The sequence below is a fragment of the Bos mutus genome, chromosome 26 (assembly GCF_027580195.1).
Source record: "Bos mutus isolate GX-2022 chromosome 26, NWIPB_WYAK_1.1, whole genome shotgun sequence".
Classification (NCBI taxonomy): Eukaryota; Metazoa; Chordata; class Mammalia; order Artiodactyla; family Bovidae; genus Bos; species Bos mutus.
Window position 1 is genome coordinate 32,744,054 of NC_091642.1, and position 19,841 is coordinate 32,763,894.

At 48.2% G+C, this 19,841-nt stretch overlaps 1 protein-coding gene across 1 annotated transcript; it reads right to left on the reverse strand.

The window, feature by feature from the left end:
- Nucleotides 1-12,171: 12,171 nt before the first annotated feature.
- On the reverse strand, nucleotides 12,172-17,103 carry MARVELD1 (MARVEL domain containing 1). Its single transcript, XM_070363303.1, has 2 exons — nucleotides 14,312-17,103; nucleotides 12,172-12,739 (listed from the first exon to the last, which is right to left on the reverse strand). The coding sequence occupies exon 1, from the start codon at nucleotides 16,878-16,880 to the stop codon at nucleotides 15,930-15,932; it is 951 nt and encodes a 316-aa protein (XP_070219404.1). The 5' UTR covers nucleotides 16,881-17,103; the 3' UTR covers nucleotides 12,172-12,739; nucleotides 14,312-15,929.
- Between the last annotated feature and the right edge of the window lie 2,738 nt (nucleotides 17,104-19,841).

The following is a 19,841-nucleotide window of genomic DNA, read 5'->3' on the forward strand; positions in this document are numbered from 1 at the left end:
CACTGTGAGACCCTATGCACAGCAGCCCACCAGGGGGTTGCCATTTCCTTCTCCACTCCTGCATTACAGGCGGATTCTTTACCACTGAAGCATCAGGGAAGGCCCAATCTTATCTAGTTCTCTTCCAACAACCCAATTATTAGGGTTATTGCCATTTCATAGATGAGGAATCTGAGATTTGTCAAGGAACTTCAGTGTCTCTCAGCTAGTATGCTACTGTGAGCTGGAATTTTAACCTCACGGGTCATCTGATCCTGCCCACCCCCCAACTATACCATCACCTCCTTAGTCTGTATTCACTGGCCTTATCCCCTGCTACTCCCCTTCCCAGGCCTCTTCACTTCATCAGACTGAACTCCTCCACTGTTACCTTCAAGCACCCCTTGCACTCTGATCTTACATTGCTTGTGCTGTGAGCTCAGGGAGGAATGCCTTTCTCCCACTTGTACTTGGGTCCAAATCCAACCCATTCATCTAAGTGAAAAGTGAAAGTGTTCATCACTAAGTCAGTGTCCGACTCTTCCTCATCCTGTGCATGGTAGCCCGCCAGGCTCCTCTGTCCATGGAATTCACCAGGCAAGAATACTGGAGTGGGTAGCCATTCACTTCTCCAGGGAGATCTTCCAGACCAAGGGACAGAACCTTCGTCTCCTGGATTGGCAGATGGATTCTTTACCATCTGAGACATCAGAGAAGCCCATTCATCTAAGCAGGAGTCAGATGCTGCACTCCTTCCCTGATTGCCCCAGTCGGAAGTAATCACTTCCCTCTCCAAACAGCCAGAAGGTAGACAGATCCAAATCCCCCACTGACCACTAAGCTGTATTTAGAAATCTCTCTGCTCCTGCTTCTTAGAGGAATGGGCCAGGCTTTGTGGCTGGGCCAGGCTTTTCTGCTGGACTCTGCTTGTCCTTCTTTAGAATGAGGCTAGGAAAAGCAGAGAAAAGAATATTTTTTATACAGTAACTGAAATTCCACCATCAGTAATTTACTCCAAAGGTAGATTTCAGTTTCTTTACAATCCCTCCTCCTTGGGTCTGTCTGGACCACTGGCCTGAAGCTGACTGTAGCTAGTAGTTTTATTGGTTTTCTCTCTTGGCAGCTATGAAATTGAGGGGTATCAACTCCCAGACATTATTTGAGGAAAACATTGGAGGATAAAAAAAGGCTCTAGAGATCAAAAAGGGAAAACAGCCACAGCCAACATCAGCGATCAAAGACTTCCCCTGGTCAACTGGATTCTGCTTTGGGAGCCTGATTCTCATTTTTCATAATCAAGTTCTCCAGGTTCCTTCTTTGCTTTCACCAGCATTCTGAGTCTTCACTTTTTGCCTCAAATCCTGGTGCCATTGGTGTTTTCCCCTGGATAGCTGATAGGTGGAAGAGACCAAAGGAGAAAATAAAATAGAAAAAGAGGTTAATCAATACCTTGTGTGCGTGCTAAGTTGCCTCAGTCATGTCCGACTCTTTGCAACCCCGTGGACCATAGCCCGCCAGGCTTCTCTGTCCGTGGGATTTCCCAGGCAAGCATACTGGAGTGGGTTGCCATGTCCTCCTCCAGGGAATCTTCCTGACCCAGGGATTGAACCCAGGGATTGTCTCTTACATCTCCTACATTGGCAACATTGGCAGGTGGGTTCTTTACCACTAACGCCACCTGGGAAGCCCAATTAATACTTAACATGACATTTTTTTAAAGGTTAGTCCTTTCCAGTTTGTTGTGATCCACACAAAAAAAATAAATAAATAAAAATAAAGATTAGTCTTTGCATCTATAAGCAAAGGTGTATGTGACCCACATAATCGCGGACTTCACTGTGGCTCTTGGGCTTCCCTGATAGCTCAGCTGGTAAAGAATTCACCTGCAATGCAGGAGGTCCCAGTTTGATTCCTAGGTAGAGAAGATCTCCTGGAGAAGGGATAGGCTACCCACTCCAGTATTCTTGGGCTTCCCTGGTGGCTCAGATGATAAAGAATCCACCTGCAATACAGGAGACCTGGGTTCAACCACTGGGTTGGGAAGATCCCCTGGAGGAGGGCATGGCAACCCATTCCAGTATTGCCTGGAGAATCTTCATGGACAGAGGAGCCTGGCGGGCTGCAGTCCATGGGATCACAAAGAGTGGGACACAGCTGAGCGACTAAGCACGCACGCCCATGGCCCTTGGAGAAATGTCAGGTAGAACTATTAATTGCTAGAAAAATAGATGCTGAAAGAAAGGAATGGCTAAGCACAGCTTTCTCCACCAGATGGCGCTCTCACCCACTCTTACACAGACGTTTCAGAAGCCTTTCTAAATGGGGTTTCTGGCGGTGGTCTCTCATGCCACCATTTCTACATATACCAGATCTTCTCATGCTCTTAGCTTCATTCGTTATCTCTTGTTGTGTCACAGATTATTTCAAAACTTAGTGGCTTAAAACAATAATAGGAAAGGAAAGAAAGGAAATTGAAGTCGCTCAGTCGTGTCCAACACTTTGCTACCCCATGGACTGTAGCCTACCAGGCTCCTCTGTCCATGGGATTTTCCAGGCAGTAGTACTGGAGTGGATTGCCATTTCCTTCTCCAGGGGATCTTCCCGAGCCAGGGATCGAAACCAGGTCTCCCGCATTGTAGGCAGACGCTTTACCGTCTGAGCCACCAGGGAAGTCCCAAAACAATAATAAATATATATTATTTGGCTTTGGGGTGGTTTTGGTCTGGAAATTACCAGCATGTTAGTGAGTGGTTTTGGCTGAGGGGCTTTGTGAGACTGTAGTCAGATGTTGGCCAGGGCTGCTGCTATCTGATGGCACTGCGGGATTTACTTTCCCACGTAGTGCTGACAGGCTTATGCTGACAGGCTGGCAGGGGGTTTCCGTTCCTCTTCACTTGGGACTCTACAGGAGGCATCTTGAGCATCCCCACCACATGACAGCTGACTTCCCCTAGAGCAGGAGATCGAAGAGGGAGCAAGGCAGGAAGCCACAAGGTCTCCTGTGCCATATCCTCAGAAGTCACACACTGTAATTTTCACAGCATCCCATTGGCTTTGCGGGTCAGAACTAGTCAACGTCCAGTGCCTAATGGGAGGAGTATATGAAAGCATAACCACCAGGAAGGGAGGCTACTTGGGGCCGTCCTCGCTGCCATCTTGGAGGCTGGCTAATATGTGCTGCTCCGCTGGCTTCAATTACACTCCCTTCCGCCTCAACTCCTCAGGCTCACCTTTTAACAATCCAGCTTGAGTATCAGGTTCTTTGTAGAGACTTGCCGGTATCATTTCTCACTTCCTCCTCTGTGTTTGCACAGACTCTTTCATCTCTATAGAGCCGTTATCATCTTACATTTCTTTTTTCTTTTCTTCTTCTTTTTTTTTTTCTGGCCACACAGCTTGTGGTAACTTCTTTCCCCGACCAGGGATCAAACCCAAGCCCCTGCAGTGGAAAGGCAGAGTCTTAACCACTGGACAGCCCGTAGGAAGTCCTTTCAGCTTGCATTTCAATATTTCTCTTGAACATGACTATCTATCTCCCTCCTTGTGCCCTGAGATCCTGAGAGCAAGGAAGACTATGACTTAACATCTTGCCAGTCCCACTTTCTGCCAAGTATAGAGCAGAGCCTTGGCGTAACAGGTACTCAACAAATACTTGTTTTAAAATAAATGAGTAACACAGAAAACAACAAGTGTTCATGAGGATGTGGAGAAAGCAGAAGCCTGTGTGCTGTTGGCGGGAATGTAAATGGTGCAGACTGTATGGAAAACAGTTTATGGCAGTTCATAAGAAATTAAGCATAGCATCACCGTATGATCCGACAATGCCACTTTCGTGTATACACACAGGAGAGGAGGAAGCAGGGTCTCAAAGAGATATGTGTACTCCCATGTTCATAACAGTTTCAATCGCAAAAGCTAAAATGTGGAAGCAACCCAAGTGTCCCTTAAGGGAGAGATAGATAAACAAAGTGCAGTGTATCTGTATACAATGGACTATTTCTCTTTAAAAAGTTAGGAAATTCTGACACAGGCTACAATGAATGGACCTTGAAGATATTAATGCTGAGTGAAATCAGCCAGTCACTATATGATTACACTTACACGAGGTACCTAGAGCAGTCAAATTTATAGAGACAGAAGGTATTGAATAGTGGTTTTCAGGGGCTGGAGGAAGGAGGAAAAAGGATTTATTATTTAATGAGCATGGACTTTCAGTTTTTTTTTAATTTTATTTTATTTTTAAACTTTACCTAATTGTATTAGTTTTGCCAAACATCAAAAGGACTTTCAGTTTTGAAAGATAAGAAGAGTTCTGGAGATGGTTGCCCAATAGTATGAACATACTCAAAACCAGTGAATTGTACATTTAAAAAGTGATTAAGATGGTATGTGTATTTCGCCACAATTTAAAAAAAAAATTAAATGAAAGAATGATAAAGTGTGACATACCCATTAGTGGACTATTATTTATATTTATCATAAAAAGTAACAAAATATTGATATGTGCTACAACATAGATGAACCTTGAAAACATTATGCTATGTACACACAAAAGATCACATATTCTTTAATTCCATTTATATGGAATATCTAGAATAGGAGAATCCATAGAGACAGGAAGTAGATTGATTAGAGGCTGCCAGTGACTGGGTGGAAGAAGGAATTGGGTGGAAGGAATTGGTGGAGGAAGGAACTGGTACAGTGTTTCTTTTTGGGGGGATTGGGATGGAAATGTTTTGAAACTGGATAGTGGTAACAGTTGCACATCTTAGTGAGTATACTAAAACCACTGAATTGTACGCTCTAATATGGACAATTTCTTTGTGACATTTTATCTTAAAGGAACTGTTTCAACTTTTTAAATAAACAAATGAAAGAAATATTTGACTGGTATGTATTTTTAGATTCTCTTTACTATTTGGATTTTCTCTAGTATTTAAACTTATTATTTGGGTATATTTTTGGATTAATAGCTCACTGCCATTACTCTGAAAACTGTTCAATAAATATATCTTTATGTTCTTGTACCTGGGAAAGAAGTCCTCATGAGTAATGAGTTTTCCAGCTGTGACACAGTGAGTTGTCGGACAAACACAGCAAGGAAATGAATGTCTGCTGTTACACTCTTACTCAACAGCTCTTGGCAGCCATGAAAACAACCATTCATCAAACACGGGCACAAAAAAAGTCTCACAGAGCAAGGCAGTGAAACCCTCAGCAATAAAACCTGTGGACTGTCCACCCGAAAGTTCCTTTCCCTCTTCCAGGGTATAGAGCTGGAGCTGAGCAGCTGATGCCCCACGAGGGACTACATTTCCAACCCCCTTACATATAGATTAGGTCATGTGACTCCCCAAAAGAAGAGTGTAGTGATAAATGCCACTTCTAGTAAATTCAGAAATCTCCCAAATGCCAGCTCAATGCAGAAGTGATGGCTGGGCCACAAGATGGAAGGAGCCTTAGTCCCTGAATCATTGCATGGTGGAAGCCTCCTACTGGCCTGGAATATCCACAATGGACAGCTAGGTGAGGAAGAAATAGAATTATATGTGAACAATAAATAGGCTTTTATTATAGTTTCAGTTCAGTTCAGTTCAGTTCAGTCACTCAGTCCTGTCCGACTCTTTGCGACCCCATGAATCGCAGCACGCCAGGCCTCCTTGTCCATCACCAACTCCCAGAGTTCACTCAGACTCACGTCCATCGAGTCAGTGATGCCATCCAGCCATCTCATCCTCTGTCGTCCCCTTCTCCTCCTGCCCCCAATCCCTCCCAGCATCAGAGTCTTTTCCACTGAGTCAACTCTTCGCATGAGACACTGAAATGTTGAGGTGTGTTTGTTACAGCAACTTAAAACCAATATTCATTCATTCTACCAAACGACCACTTATTATGTGCCTTTCATGGGAATATAGAGAAGAATAGCGTAGAGTTCTTCCCTCAAGTTCTCGTCTTACCAGTAAATTGGAAAATTAGGTGAGAGAATTAGCGGGAGAGGTGACCTAAAGTGCTGCCAGTGGAAGAGCGATAGATAACCCACGAAATACCTGCGAAGACCGGCTACCATTAAGGCACTGAGAAAGTAACCGAGAACTTCCTTAAAGGGATCTCTCTGGTTCCCTAGCGATTAGAATTCCAGGCTTTCAGTCCCCAGTTGGAGAACTGAGATCCTGCAAGCCATGCACCTCAGGCAAAATTAAACAACAAAAAAACCCCAAAGCTTTCTAAAAGGCATCAGGTTCAGGTTAATGTGTAGACAATTTTATTAAACCCATCAGTAAAATTATATAAACTATTCTGGAAAACAGAACAAGACAGAAAACTTTCCGATTTCTTCTGAGTCTAGAATGACCATCCCTGATACAAATGTCAGGCAAGAGCACATACACACAAATAGACAAATTACACCTGGAACAAGGCCAATAAAAGTAACAACAACAACAAAAATACGCCTACCGCACAGCTGAGCCATTCCACCACTAGGTATCTACCAAAGACAAATGTCCACACAAATATTTGTGCATGAATGTTCACAGTAGCTTTATCTGCAAAAACCGAAAACTTGAAACAATGTAAATATCCATCAGCAGGTGAATGGATAAGCAAATTATAGTATATCCATACAATGGAATAATACTCAGAGGTAGCTAAAAATAGATGAACTATTATTACAACAGTAACATGAATGAATCTCAAAATGAGGGAGTATAAGAGGTCAGACTGCCCCCTCCACCGGAAAAGAAAAGGCACATATTGTACATTCCATTTAGATAAACTAATCTACCATCACGGGACAGAGATGAGTAGGTGTGTGGGGTGGGGAGATGGGAAAGGGAAAAAGATATTACAAGGTACAAGGGGACACAAAAAAGCTTTGGGGAACTATGGATATGTTCATAGCCTTAATTGTGAAGGCTTCACAAGAATACACATGTCAAAACTCACCAGAATGTACATTTAAACCATGTACAGTTTAATGTATGAGTATACCCTAATAAATCTGTGTGCATATGTGTATATATATATACATATATGTGTGTGTGTGTGCACGCGTGCGTGCTCATGTGCACGCAAAGTCGCTTCAATCATGTCCCACTCTTTTGTGACTACATGGATTGCAGCCTGCCAGGCTCCTCTGTCCATGGAATTCTCCAGGTAAGAATACTGGAGTGGGTTGCCATGCCCTTCTCCAGGGGATCTTTCCCATCCAGGGATCAAACTCGCATCTCTTATATCTCCCACACTGGCAGGTGGGTTCTTTACCACTAGCACCACCTGGAAAGCCATATATATATACATATAGGCAAGCACTTTACCTCTCCGAGCATCTTTGCGAACTGTGAAGAAATTGGGACATGTGTCGTCTTTATTGCTATTAATGCCATTATCAGTAACAATATCATCATTTTTATTATCCCTATCACAGTCACTACAAAAAAAGACCCCATCACCTCAGTCTTCCGGCCCACTATCTTAAGATCATTGATGGAGTTCATCAGGTTTAACTTAAAAGGAAAAACAAACTCAGCAAGTTCACTAGTTCCTAGGGATGGCTGGGAGGAGATAGAAACAAGCTGAAAAATACAACAGAGTTTACCAGGATGTGAGGAAATGTTGTGAAATGCCCAGATATGCAATGGCTAGGGAAGTCAAGCAAGTAATTGTTGCTGGAAACGCCCCGTGTTCCTGGGCTAATTTTGACTTGAATGCAATCATTGAAGATCCTGCAGACATGTAATGAGGAGAGTTTGTGAATGTCCCACTGCTGACACCTGAAAACTCATGGTCAGTTTGTCTCTCCAGAGGGACTGGAACCCCAGAAAACAAGATGAAAATAGAGAGTCCTTTCAAGCTGAAGAGTCAGAACTGCTTGCAGCACAGGGGCTCAGCCAGGAGACTGACAAAAGGAATTAAAAGGAGAGCAAGAAGGATCTCAGATTCCATAGGAAAGAAGGCAGTCCTGAACTTCAGGAAAGTAGCAATAATTTTTTAACACTTCAATGCCATCTTTTCAAGAAAACTTAAATCTGGATACAAGAAAAAACAGGTAGAGGATTCAATCTATGGCTGGTGAGATTGGGAATTCCAACCCAAAATATAGGACAAGATTGTAAAAGACGGAGTTCAGTATACAAAAGTTCAGGGTCGGGTCAGACAATCAGACCTATGGCACGGGGTTTTGAGAGGGAGAAGGGCTGGGTGGAGGAGCAGTTTTATAAATGCTTCTGACATCTGTCCGGCAGACAGAGGGACTGTCTCCAGGGCCTTAGGAGAGTGACCTCAGCCCAGTGAGCTGATCAAACCTGAAGGCCATTATCCAACTTCATTTTAAAGCAGGAAGAGAGAAGTTGAGATAATTCAGGCCTGTAATAACATAGCTTTCCTTCCTGCCTTAGCTTAAGACAGAACTATTACAAAAGCTAGTGCCGCTCTGGGTGAAGTCTGGATGGCCAGGAGAAACGGTCTGCTGGGAAATCCTCACAGCAGAGCGTGGTAGCTTAGATCTGACTTTGCATCTTGTTTCTGTTACTTGGTCAAGTGCCCTGGGGAAATCAGTTTACCCTTCTGAGCTTGTCTCCATGTCTGTTAAATGGGAGCTTTTAATACCACATGGGCTGGTGAGAATGATAAGGATGTTACATGAGGCATCCAACATGTTCTTGAAAAGTGAAAGTGAAAGGCACTCAGTCCTGTCCGACTCTTTGTGACCCCATGGTCTATTCCATGGAATTCTCCAGGTCAGAATACTGGAGTGGGTAGCCTTTCCCTTCTCCAGGGGATCTTCCCAACCCAGGGATCGAACCCAGGACACCCACATTGCATGCAGATTCTTTACCAGCTGAGCCACAAGGGCTGTCCAAGAATACTGGAGTGGGAAGCCTATGCCTTCTCCAGCATGTTCTCGGCTCATTGCGAACACTTGGTAAAGTTAGTTCACTTTCTTCCCCCTTCTCATCTTTCTCAGAAGTGCTTTACCTGGGGCATCAGAGAGCCCCCTTCTGGACTCCTGGAGATGACAGCAAGAACAGGCTGCACACCCATCCCTCCGCTCTGTCCCACCATGCTGGCATCTAGGAGCAGAGGGACTGCCTCTGGGAGCTGGCCCTTACCACAGTGCTGGGGAAGGAACATCACAGCCTTGGTGCCTACAAGATCCCAAAACCCCCCCAGTTCAAAAAGAATTGGGGTCATGGAACAGGGAGGGCAAAAGGGCTTACTGGAATTTCCTCAGGCAGATGAAGTTGGTGTGGAGGCCCACACCATCCTGCGGGCTGTTCCCAGAGTGCTCCCGAGGTTCTGGCCACGTCCCCAGCATACCTCCCCTTTGCCATGTACGGTCCAGAGGGGGTCAGGCCCTGCTCGCCTCTCTTCAGCTGCCCCTACTCATCCCAATCCCTGGTGCTCTTCTCCCCAGGTCTGGCCGTGAAGTGGAATATGCCCACCCCTCTGCTCCCTCCCCTCCTTGCTACTCTTGGCACTCTGGGCACAAGGAACACAGAGCTGGGCAAGTCACGTCCCTCCCAAGTTTCTAACTTTTCATCAGTTTGAAAAAAAAACAAAAGGACCAGTTTATACTATGATATCCATGGAAAGCAGCCTAGGGAGTAACAGTTAGCCAATATTAGATACTACACTTGACCTTAGACAAAAGGCTGAGAAGCAATAGCCAATATTAGAATGTTACAAATGATCCTGAAAGCCCCCCAAATTCTTGCAGTTTCTGACTATTTATGTAGACATTTAAAAAGGGCTAGCAATGACACCCCACTCCAGTACTCTTGCCTGGAAAATCCCATGGATGCAGGAGCCTGGTAGGCTGCAGTCCATGAGGTTGCTAAGAGTCGGAGATGACTGAGTGACTTCACTTTCACTTTTCACTTTCATGCATTGGAGAGGGAAATGGCAACCCACTCCAGTGTTCTTGCCTGGAGAATCCCAGGGAAAGAGGAGCCTGGTAGGAGGCCGTCTATGGGGTCACACAGAGTCGGACACGACTGAAGTGACTTAGCAGCAGCAGGGCTTCTCAGGCCGCACTAGTGGTAAAGAACCCGCTTGCCGATGGAGTTCTAAGAGACGCAGGTTCAATCCCTGGGTCGGGAAGATCCCCTGAAGGAGGGCAGGGCAACCCACTCCTGTATTTGCCTGGAGAATCCCATGGACAGAGGAGCCTGGTGGGATACAGTCCATGGTGTCAGAAAGAGTCAGACATGACTGAAGCGACTTAGCACATGCACAGAGCTATATTATTATATTTATAGAACATGTAGAAAGGGTTAGAACTTTATTATTGTGTAATTTTTAAAGCAAGCTGTGGAAGAGTGTAAATGTGTGTGTGTGTATGTATGTATGTGAGTAAGCATCCATATGTTTAATTAGTTATAAAAATTAAGGAAGAAGGCTTAATAGTGAACAATAGCTTATCTCAGATATGAGATTAGGATGATCGAATGACTTCATTTACTTTATATACTTTAAAAAAATTAATAGGTATATATTGCTATTTTATTCTACAAATAGCAATTGTAACAAACAAAAACAATAAAAATACAAATACTGCTAACAAGACTTTTCTCTCATATCCCTGCTCTTTCCTTTTATGTCTGGAAAGAAATTCTTTTTTTTTTTTGGAAAGAAGTTCTTAATTCTTACTCACCACTGGCCATCCCACTCCCTATCCCTAGAAAAGCAGGAAAAATAATAGAAATGAACAAATCCCTCAGATTCCCCAGACCCAAATAGTCTCAATTAAGTCCCCTAGGAGCAGTGTCTTATTTAAAAGTGCCCCTGGCATTAAACAGGAAATATCAGATTAGGCCATTCCTGCACACCTGGTCTCCACAATCGAAAACCAAACTCCCCTTCCACCTCGGAGCCTGCCAGAGGCCCATGGGGCTTAGCAACTGGCTGCCTGCAGAGGGTAGTAAAACAACATCTACCTTCCAGGCTCAGTCTTGCCATTTGCCAGCTGTGTGGCCATAGATCGGAGAAGGCAATGGCAACCCACTCCAGTACTCTTGCCTGGAAAATCCCATGGTCAGAGGAGCCTGGTGGGCTGCCGTCTATGGGGTTGCACAGAGTCGGACACGACTGAAGCGACTTAGCAGCAGCAGCAGCAGTGGCCATAGATAAGGCCCTTCTCTCTGGGACTCTATTGCTTCTATTGAACAGGCAGTGCCAACCTCTAGACTGGTGACAAGATCAAATAAGATAATGCAAGTAAAAGCACATTTTCAATAGCAAATGCTCCACCAAGCTAAAGTAGAGCAGGGGCTTACCTGCCTTTGCATAAAGGCTACTTTTTATTTTCATGATATTCATGAATTGACACAGAGGGAAGAGGGGAGAAAAGGAAGATCCTGGGCAACTGGTAGCATTTTCCTCCATCTGGAAATCCAAACCATGGAGAGGAGGAGGAAAGAGAGAGAGAATCAGAAAGAGTCAGACTATGCTGTATATTGAGGTGGGTGCTTCGGAAGAGAGTGGGTGTGGAGCACACACAGTATCCAGTCTCTGCCTGGAGCTGTTCTAGGTGGTTCTGCCAATAGAACTCTATGTCCAGGCTACAGACTTCAAGCCCAGGTCACAGGAGGAAGGTGCCAACAAGGAAGTCTGTTAACTACCCTCCAGCCCTTTCCAGGGCACCTCAGTCGGCAGGCTGTGGCTGGAAGGCAGAGACTGGGGACCAGATTGGGTGTGTCCAGGAGGCAACACCAGACCAGGCACAGTGGCCTGCAGGAAACACCCAGAGCCTGGGCTCTAAGAGACCCCACTGTGGCCCCAGTCAGCTCTGTAATGCTAGGCAAGGTTCCACTCCACCTGGAGTTCATTTCCCCCTTCTGTAAAATGATGGGTTTGCACCAGAACAGGGTCCTCTGGCTCTGTCACCATAGTCATTCTGTGCCAGTCCATCAGGCAGTGGAGCTCCCCAAACAGAGGGCCCATTGACAGCCAGGGCAGGAGCTTCTGGAATTCCCTCCAGCCTCAATCAGGGACAGACATAGTTTTATTCCTCTGATTCTTGTGTCCTGCCTTAACTGGAAACCTATGACCTCATTTTTCTTTCCCTCCCAGAAAGAAGGGGAAGCCAGGAAAGCAGAAAGGAGGCAGACAAGTGTGGCAAAATGTGATGATGGAAGGAGGCTGGGGGACCTGGCACAGAGTGGGCAGGAGAAAAGACACATACACTCAGATCAGACAAACCAGTTTATTCAGAAAAGCGTATCCGTCATCATCACTAAACTACTGAATGAGGCACTTCGGTCCCCACTCCCTACCCTTCCTCACCCACCCTCTCTTTTGGCCTTCGCAGAACACCAGAGAAATCCTCTCCTGGGCCTGCAAGTGGTCCCAGACTTTTGGGCTGGGGACAGCCCACAGCAATCTCAGGTTGGATAGAGTCCTGGAGTCCAGAGAGGGAGGCCAAGGAGGCTGCCTCCAGAACTCAAAGTTCCAGACCAACTTCAGATGGCCTTGCCCACGGCCCGGGTCCTGGAAGGGAGCAGAAGATGGTGTGGGGCCGTCTTCAGGTCCTTCCCACATCTTGGAGAAGCAGTGGGAGGCCAAGCAGGAAGGCACAGCTAGCAGAGCCGGTGAGCTCTGGAATGTTTCAGGCACGTGTGGCTGGATAAGGTACCATGAAGGCCAGGGAGACGTCTGCTCCTGAGTAAGGTCATCTGATCACAGACAGAGCACCATGGGCTTGAGGCTAAGAAGAGGTCCTCAGCGGGCCGGATCTGAGCTGCAGATGAGCTGTGATGATCTAAAATAGAGAAAAGCAGCATGTGCTGGAGCTTAAAAGCCATTGTTTAGGGTTCAGGGGTGCATGGCTCAGTTCCAGGTGTCTGGAAGCTTGTGCCAAGTCACAGACACAAGCAGAAGGGGGATTTCTCTATGTCAAGGCAAAATGAACCTTCACCATCTTGGCTGTTCCACTGAATACGTCATACCCCAGGAAACGGAGCTGCTGAGCAAAGACTGTTCCCCCTTCCCTCATCCCTCCATGGCCAGTGAAGACACTGAAACCTTCTGCTGGCCCAGGGAAGTGGGCCCTAGGAGACACCGGCATGACCTGCTCTGGGAGTCTCCATGGCCTCAGCAACATGGAAACTTGAAACAGAAGAAACAAAGTCGCTGGGCTTCCAGACACCCCCAGCACTCCAGCAGAGCCCACCCCCCGGCCCTGGCTGGCACCAGCGGTGGGATCTGAGGAAACAGGCGGGGGTGGGGTGGGGGTGGGGGTGCGGACAGCACGGCAGGCCTGGCAGCAGGACTCCAGCCTGAGACGCTGAAGGGCTCAGGATTTCCCAGAATTTCCCAGAGGACAGAAAACAACGGCAACAATCACATGAACAATCACAATTGTAATGGGTATAGAGTTTTAGTTTTGCAAGATGAAAAAGTTCTGGAGATGGGTGGTGCTGATGGTCGTACAACAATGTGGATGTATTTAACGCCATTGAACTGTTCGCTTCAAAGATGGTTTCAACGATCAATTGCATGTTAGAAATATTTTACCACAATTACAAAAACTTTTTTTCTCAAGATAACCATGGGGAATTCCCTGGCAGTCCATGGCTAGGACTCAGCGCTTTCACTGCCAAGGGCACAGCACAGGTTCGACCCCTGTTCAGGGAACAAAGACCCTGCAAGCCACGTGGGTTGGTCAAAAATTTTAAAAATAAGTAAATCAAAAATCAAGATAACCATGTTAATGGTATCTAACATGCATTGACACCCTATTGAAATACAGTACAGCCTGGTTCTGGAAAGGTCAGGCTGCCAGGTTTCAAATCTGAGCTTCACCACTCACCAGCTGGGAGACTCTAGGTAAGTTACTTAACCTCTCTGAGACTCATATTCCTCATATAGAATATGGAAATAAGAATAGAACGCAGCTCAAGAGGCTTAGTGAGAGAATGAAATAAATACACTGAGTCCTTTGAGTAGTGCCAGGCACACAGTAGGGCTGGAAAGATGCAAAGTGGTGACTCTGTAAAACTTACAAAAGCACTCCACACCCTCACTTAGATCTCAGCACAGAGAAACCTAAGACATCTCCACTAAGCTTTACAAACATGCTCACAAAAACATATTCTGACCTCCTCTATTCTAGTTTCTAATCCAGAGAGGGTCAAAACTTTTCCAAAGAGCAGACTTCTGAGGACTTGGCAAAAAAGTTGAATTGTCACAACTCTGGACATTGTGGTTATTACTGACATCCCTTCAACTTGCTCTCTGAATGAAAACCCTTTAGCTGTTAGAAAAGGAGGGGTCTCTGAGCTTTTTTATTCAAAGGTCTATGATCTCTCCAGAAAGCCAAGAAGCATCTTACCTTACAGCTGGCCAGCTGTTCATCCCAGATCCAGAGTGTTCTCTGTTTGGTGTGACCCACTGCTGCCAGTTGCTTATGGTCAATGTCAGCATCTCTTAGGGGTGATATTTCTTTTGACTGGGAAACCGGGAAACCATCTGGATAAACTTGGCTTCATTCCCCCAAAAAAACGTAAAGTGGAAGTCACTCAGTAGTGTCCACCTCTTTGTGACCCCACAGACTATGGAATTCTCCAGGCCAGAATACTGGAGTGGGTAGCGTTTCCCTTAGTAAAGGAATGTTCAAATCCACTGTCCCCCAGGCTACCGTTGGCCTGGCAGGGGTGGCTATCTTATCTTTTACACAGGGAGTCTCGGGTTCTCTCTGCTATAGAAATTCCCTGGGAAGAGAGGGAGTGCCCCACCTCTTCAAACAGACCACAGCCAATGGGCTGGGCCCCTTGCTGATAAATGAGAGTCAGGACTACATGGAATATAAGGTGGGAGAAACTGATCCCAGTCCAGAGGCACTTAACACTGTAAATTCCATTACTCAGGGGCCTCTTTCAGTGCAGGACTTCTCAGAGCCTTTGATATGCTAATGAGCATTGTGAATCTTCAAAAAAAGGGAGAAAGCACCTTTGACAACCCCCCCTGGCCTTGAAACCATCCATTAACTAGCTCCAGAGCCAGGATTCCCGGAAGCATCCAAGACTTTAAAGTAAACACTGCTAGACAACTCTTGACTTGGGGTGGGAAGATGGGGTTCTAATCTTTTTCTGGCTGTTCCCAAGGGCATTATCTTAGTCTCCATCTGCAAAAAAGGGTGGGGCTCGCCTAACATTCCTTGACGGTGACGTGGGATCCCTAACGCAAAAAGATACAGGGAGGTGGGGATGGAACAGAAGCCGGTGAGAAGAAGGCTGGGAAGGTGAGGCCAGGAAATCAAGTGGGCGGTACGGCCAGACCTCCTTGAACCCCGACGACAAAGGCGGAACAGGCAGAGGAAAAGGTCACAATCCACGGGCACTTCCTATCCATCTTCACCGTTGCAGATGGGCCCCAACGCAAGACATCAAAGCACCGAGGGACGGCCCCAAAGGGCTGCGCAGAGTACCCGCGCAATCCCAGACTAAAACCACACCCGTCGCTCAAGTTGAGACCAGCGGAGGCCAGTCCCCCGCTCCGCCCGCGGCGGCGTGCCTGCTTTTTTCAGCACTCGGGGCTGTAAGGAGGGCCGGGGCGAGGGGGCGCTCTGCCCAAAGCGGGGCGGAAGGGAGGGGGCAGCGGCGCCGCCAGTATACAGATTCCACTTTGGGAGCCTCGCCCGGATCTACGCGGCGCCTGTCCACGTCTTGCTCGCGGCCGGGAAGGGGAAGAGGAACCGCGAGGCTTCGCCTCAGGGCGGCCCATCTGCGAGTGTGTGTCCGCCCCCTCGGATGTAGCCCATGGGGTCCCAGGAGACCGCGCAGCTGTCCCGGCTCTGGGCCACGGCGATGCCTTGGGGGCGGGAACTGCGATCGGGGCTCTGGGGTACGGGAGGCGACGGGAACGCGGGGCGAAGGGAGGGTGCCAGGGCGCCCGAGAGCGGGGCGGCGGCAGCTGGAAGGACGGGTGCCCAGCCCCGCGGCGCGGCGGCCTCACGCCACCTCCCGTTCGCCTTGGCAGTGGCGGCAGCCTCCGTAGAGCGCCGAGAGCAGGTAGAGGCCGAGGCAGAGACCGCCGCAAACCGCTGCCGCCAGGAAAGCGTGGTAGGCGCAGGACATCTGGTAATCCTTGAGGTTGCAGTAGCTGTGACTCTGCGTCTGCCCGATCATGATGCCCATCGCTGCGCCGTAGAGCGCGGCCGCCAGCAGGTCGTGCGCCACGTTGACCACCAGCCAGCGCGAGCCCAGCACCGGCACCAGCTCCTGCTTGCCCAGCAGCGTGAGGAAGTAGAGGGCCAGGGTCAGCAGCCAGAAGAGCACGGACACGAAGAGCGCGAAGTGCACGGGGCCTTGGTACCGGCTGGTGGCGATGGTGATCCAGAAGGCGGCGCCCGCCAGCAGCTGCAGAAGCCGCAGCACGCCCAGCGGGCCGCGCAGAAAGGCCCGCTGCAGGCTCACCGCGCCGCGGGCCGCGCGCGCCTGGGGCGGTGGCTGGCGCGGGGGCGGCGGGAGCATGGCCCCCGGGCGCGGCGGCGGCGGCGGCGGCGGCGGGGCCCCGAGCAGCGGAATGGCGGCGTCTGGCTCGCGGGGATGGCCCGGCGGACGTGCCCCTGAGCTCGCTGCGGCCTCCTCGCTCCTCTCCGAGTCCTCCTCTCTTCCTCTCCCCTTCTCCCCTCCCTTCCTCCCCGCTCTCCTCCCCGCAGCCCTCTCTTTCTCCCTTACTCTCTCTCCACCCCTCCTGCCCGCCCTCTCTCTTCCCCACTTCGTCTCCACCCCCACGCGCTCCTCCCGGCTTCCTGCCTTCTCTCTTTTTGGGCCTCGTCCACCAGTCGCCAAACTCCCAACTCGGATTCCTTTCTCCTCGGGGCAGGGCGGAGCGCACCCGCAGCCCCAGCAGGACGCAAGTCTTCCTTTCCGTCCGACTGGGAAAAGTTTATACCACATCTGCCCGCCCTGCCTCTCTGCCTCCCTGGCTCCGGTCCAGCCTCGGAGCAGAGAGCTGTCTTCTGGAGCTGGAGCGTCCACCCCCAACCCCCCAACCCCGCCCCCACTCCCAACCTTAGGCTGGGCCCTTTTCTTTCTCCTCTCTCCTGTCCTGCAGCCCGCTGGGGCCTCCCGGCCCTTCCTTGGCGAGGGAGCAGAGCAGTGCTGGGCTTAAGCTGCCACCTATTCTCACCTGGACATCGGAGTATCATACCCTGCTAGTGCTCACCTCAAACTTATTCTTTCTAAAGCTGGGCTCAGACTTGGACTCAGCCATCTGAGTCCTTCTGTCATTGAAAGGGACCATCACCCACTCCAGGCCTCCACTTTGCTTCCCATTGCACAAAGCAAAGTCCGAGTTAGTCCAGTCTCTTTTCCAGCCTTCTTTGCCATCAAGTGTCTAAAAGTAGACTTCCCAGCACGACCAAGACACAAACCCAGCTCTAAGAGATAGCAAAGCCCAACAATGCTTTACATTATTGCTATTACGGTGCTTTGCAGAAATTCTCATTTATGAAGTCTCATTTGACAGCCCCCAAAGATACATACAGGGGTTTCCCAGGTGGCGCTGGTGGTAAAGAACCCAATTCAGGAGACATAAGAGACATGGGTTCCATCCCTAGGTCAGGAAGATCCTTTGGAAGAGGGCATGGCATCCCACTCCAGTATGCTTCCCTGGAGAATCCCAAGGACAGAGGAGCCTGGTGGGTTACAGTCCATAGGGTCACAAAGAGTCAGACACGACTGAAGCAACTTAGCACTCATGCACATAAGATACATACCATTATTTTTCTCATCTTGCTGAGGAGAAAAAGGAAGCCTAGAGGGGTTAAGACTACGAAGCTGGTAATTACTGCTGGTCTTTCTTCCCTCCTCTTATGAACTAACCTTCATGCACTGTGGCATCTTTCTAAAATACAGACCTGGTTGTGTATATACACTGCTTCCTGCTGACCACAGGATATAGGGTTCTATCTCTTCTATGGACATGTTCCACATGTTTCATCTGGCCCCAACGGACTCCCAATTTCCTGGTTTCCCTCTTCCTTTTCTTACCCATGCTCACATTCAGTATGCCAACCGCATCAAACCTCTTAAGGTTCCAGAATAGGCTCTTCAATCCCAGGCTTCCTTGGTAGCTCAGCTGGTAAAGAGTCCATGTGCAATGCAGGAGGCCCCAGTTCAATTCCTGGGTCAGGAAAATCCCCTGGAGAAGGGACAGGCTACCCATGCCAGTATTCTTAGGCTTCCCTGGTGGCTCAGATGGTAAAGAATCCACCCGCAATGCAGGAGACCTGGGTTGGGAAGATCCCCTGGAGGAGGGCATGGCAACCCACTCTAGTATTCTTGCCTGGAGAATCCCCATGGACAGAGGAGCCTGATGGGCTGCAGTTCATGGAGTCGCGAAGAGTGGGACATGGATGAGCGACTAAGCAGCAGCGCTTCAATCCCAGACCCCGTTTGGCTGACAAACTCCTATTTAACCTTCAATGCCCAGTTTAAATGTTTTTCCTTTGGTTTGTTGGCTCTTCTAGGCACCTCATTGGAGGGTCCCTCAGCATAGTTCTAAGTCAGCTCCATCTTATCCATCTTTGCCTGTGCCTGGCACATAGGAGATTCAGTAAATATCCATGGAGTGGATGACTGGGTGGCTGCAGACACGGCAGTGGAAGTGAGAAGACACCTGTTGTCCTGGGAAGTGTGCCTGGATAAGACCTCCAGCTTATCTACCCTGCAGAGCTTGTCCCTCATCTCAGTCATGGGATGAGATTGCTGGTCCCTGGCTCCCCTTGAGGGAAAAGCTACATGGTTTTCAGGGAGCTAATGCCTCCCACTGCCAACTCAGCCCCACCTACAGGTACCTGAGAAAACTCCAAATGTAAATTTTAAATTAAAAAATGGTGTGTATACCACTCACATTTTTGTAAGATAGTGTGGCATAGACCCTCGGTGCAAGCCTGAGAGGCAGACTGCCGGGCTACTTCTCACTGCCTCACCACTCCCTAGTGCTGGGAGGTGGTGTGTGTGTGTATGTGTGTGATTTAACCTCTTTGTGCCTCAGTTTCCTCATCTGTGAAATCCTTTTATTCAGCAGATGGGTGTTAGCACTTAGTAATGCTTGGCACTATTTGAGGGGTTAGAGATACATAATATATATGTGATTGTTATGAATTGAATGCTTACTATACGCTAAGCATTACTGTGCTTAGTAATAAATTACATCATATTTATTGTGCTATCTAATCCTTATACCAACTCTTTATTTTTATTTTTTTAATTTTATTTATTTTATTTGACTGTACTGGGTCTTAGTGGTGTCATGTGGGATCTAGTTCCTTGACCAGGGATTGAACCCAGGCCCCCTGCACTGGCAGCGTGAAGTCTTAGCCGCTGGACCACCAGGGAAGTCCCGTATACCAACTCTTTAAATAACTGGTATTGGGACCTCCCTGGGGGTCCAGGGGCTAAAACTCCTAGCACCCAATGCAGGGGGCCCAGGTTCAATTCCCGGTCAGAGAATTAGATCCTTCACATCTCAACTAAGAGTTAGCATGCCTCAACCACAGCTCCTACCTGCTGCAACAAAGATCGAAGACCCCACGTGCCACATCTAAGACCCAATGCAGCCAAATAAACATACTTTATAAAATAAGTAAAATAACTGGTGTTAACTCTGATTCACTGATGGGGCAACCAAAGCTTAGAGGGATAAGGAAGAGGACCATGGTCACAGAACTAATGGGTGAAGGTTTAAACAGCAGCCCAGGTGTGGCTGACCCCAGGTCCACATTCAGTGTGCTTTTATAGTTTCTCATATTTAATTCTCAGCTACTCTCACAGGGACTGAGAAAGGTTACAGGACTTGCCCAAAGAAACACAGCTACTCAGTGTGGGGACTCAAACCTAGGTCTTCTAGCCCCG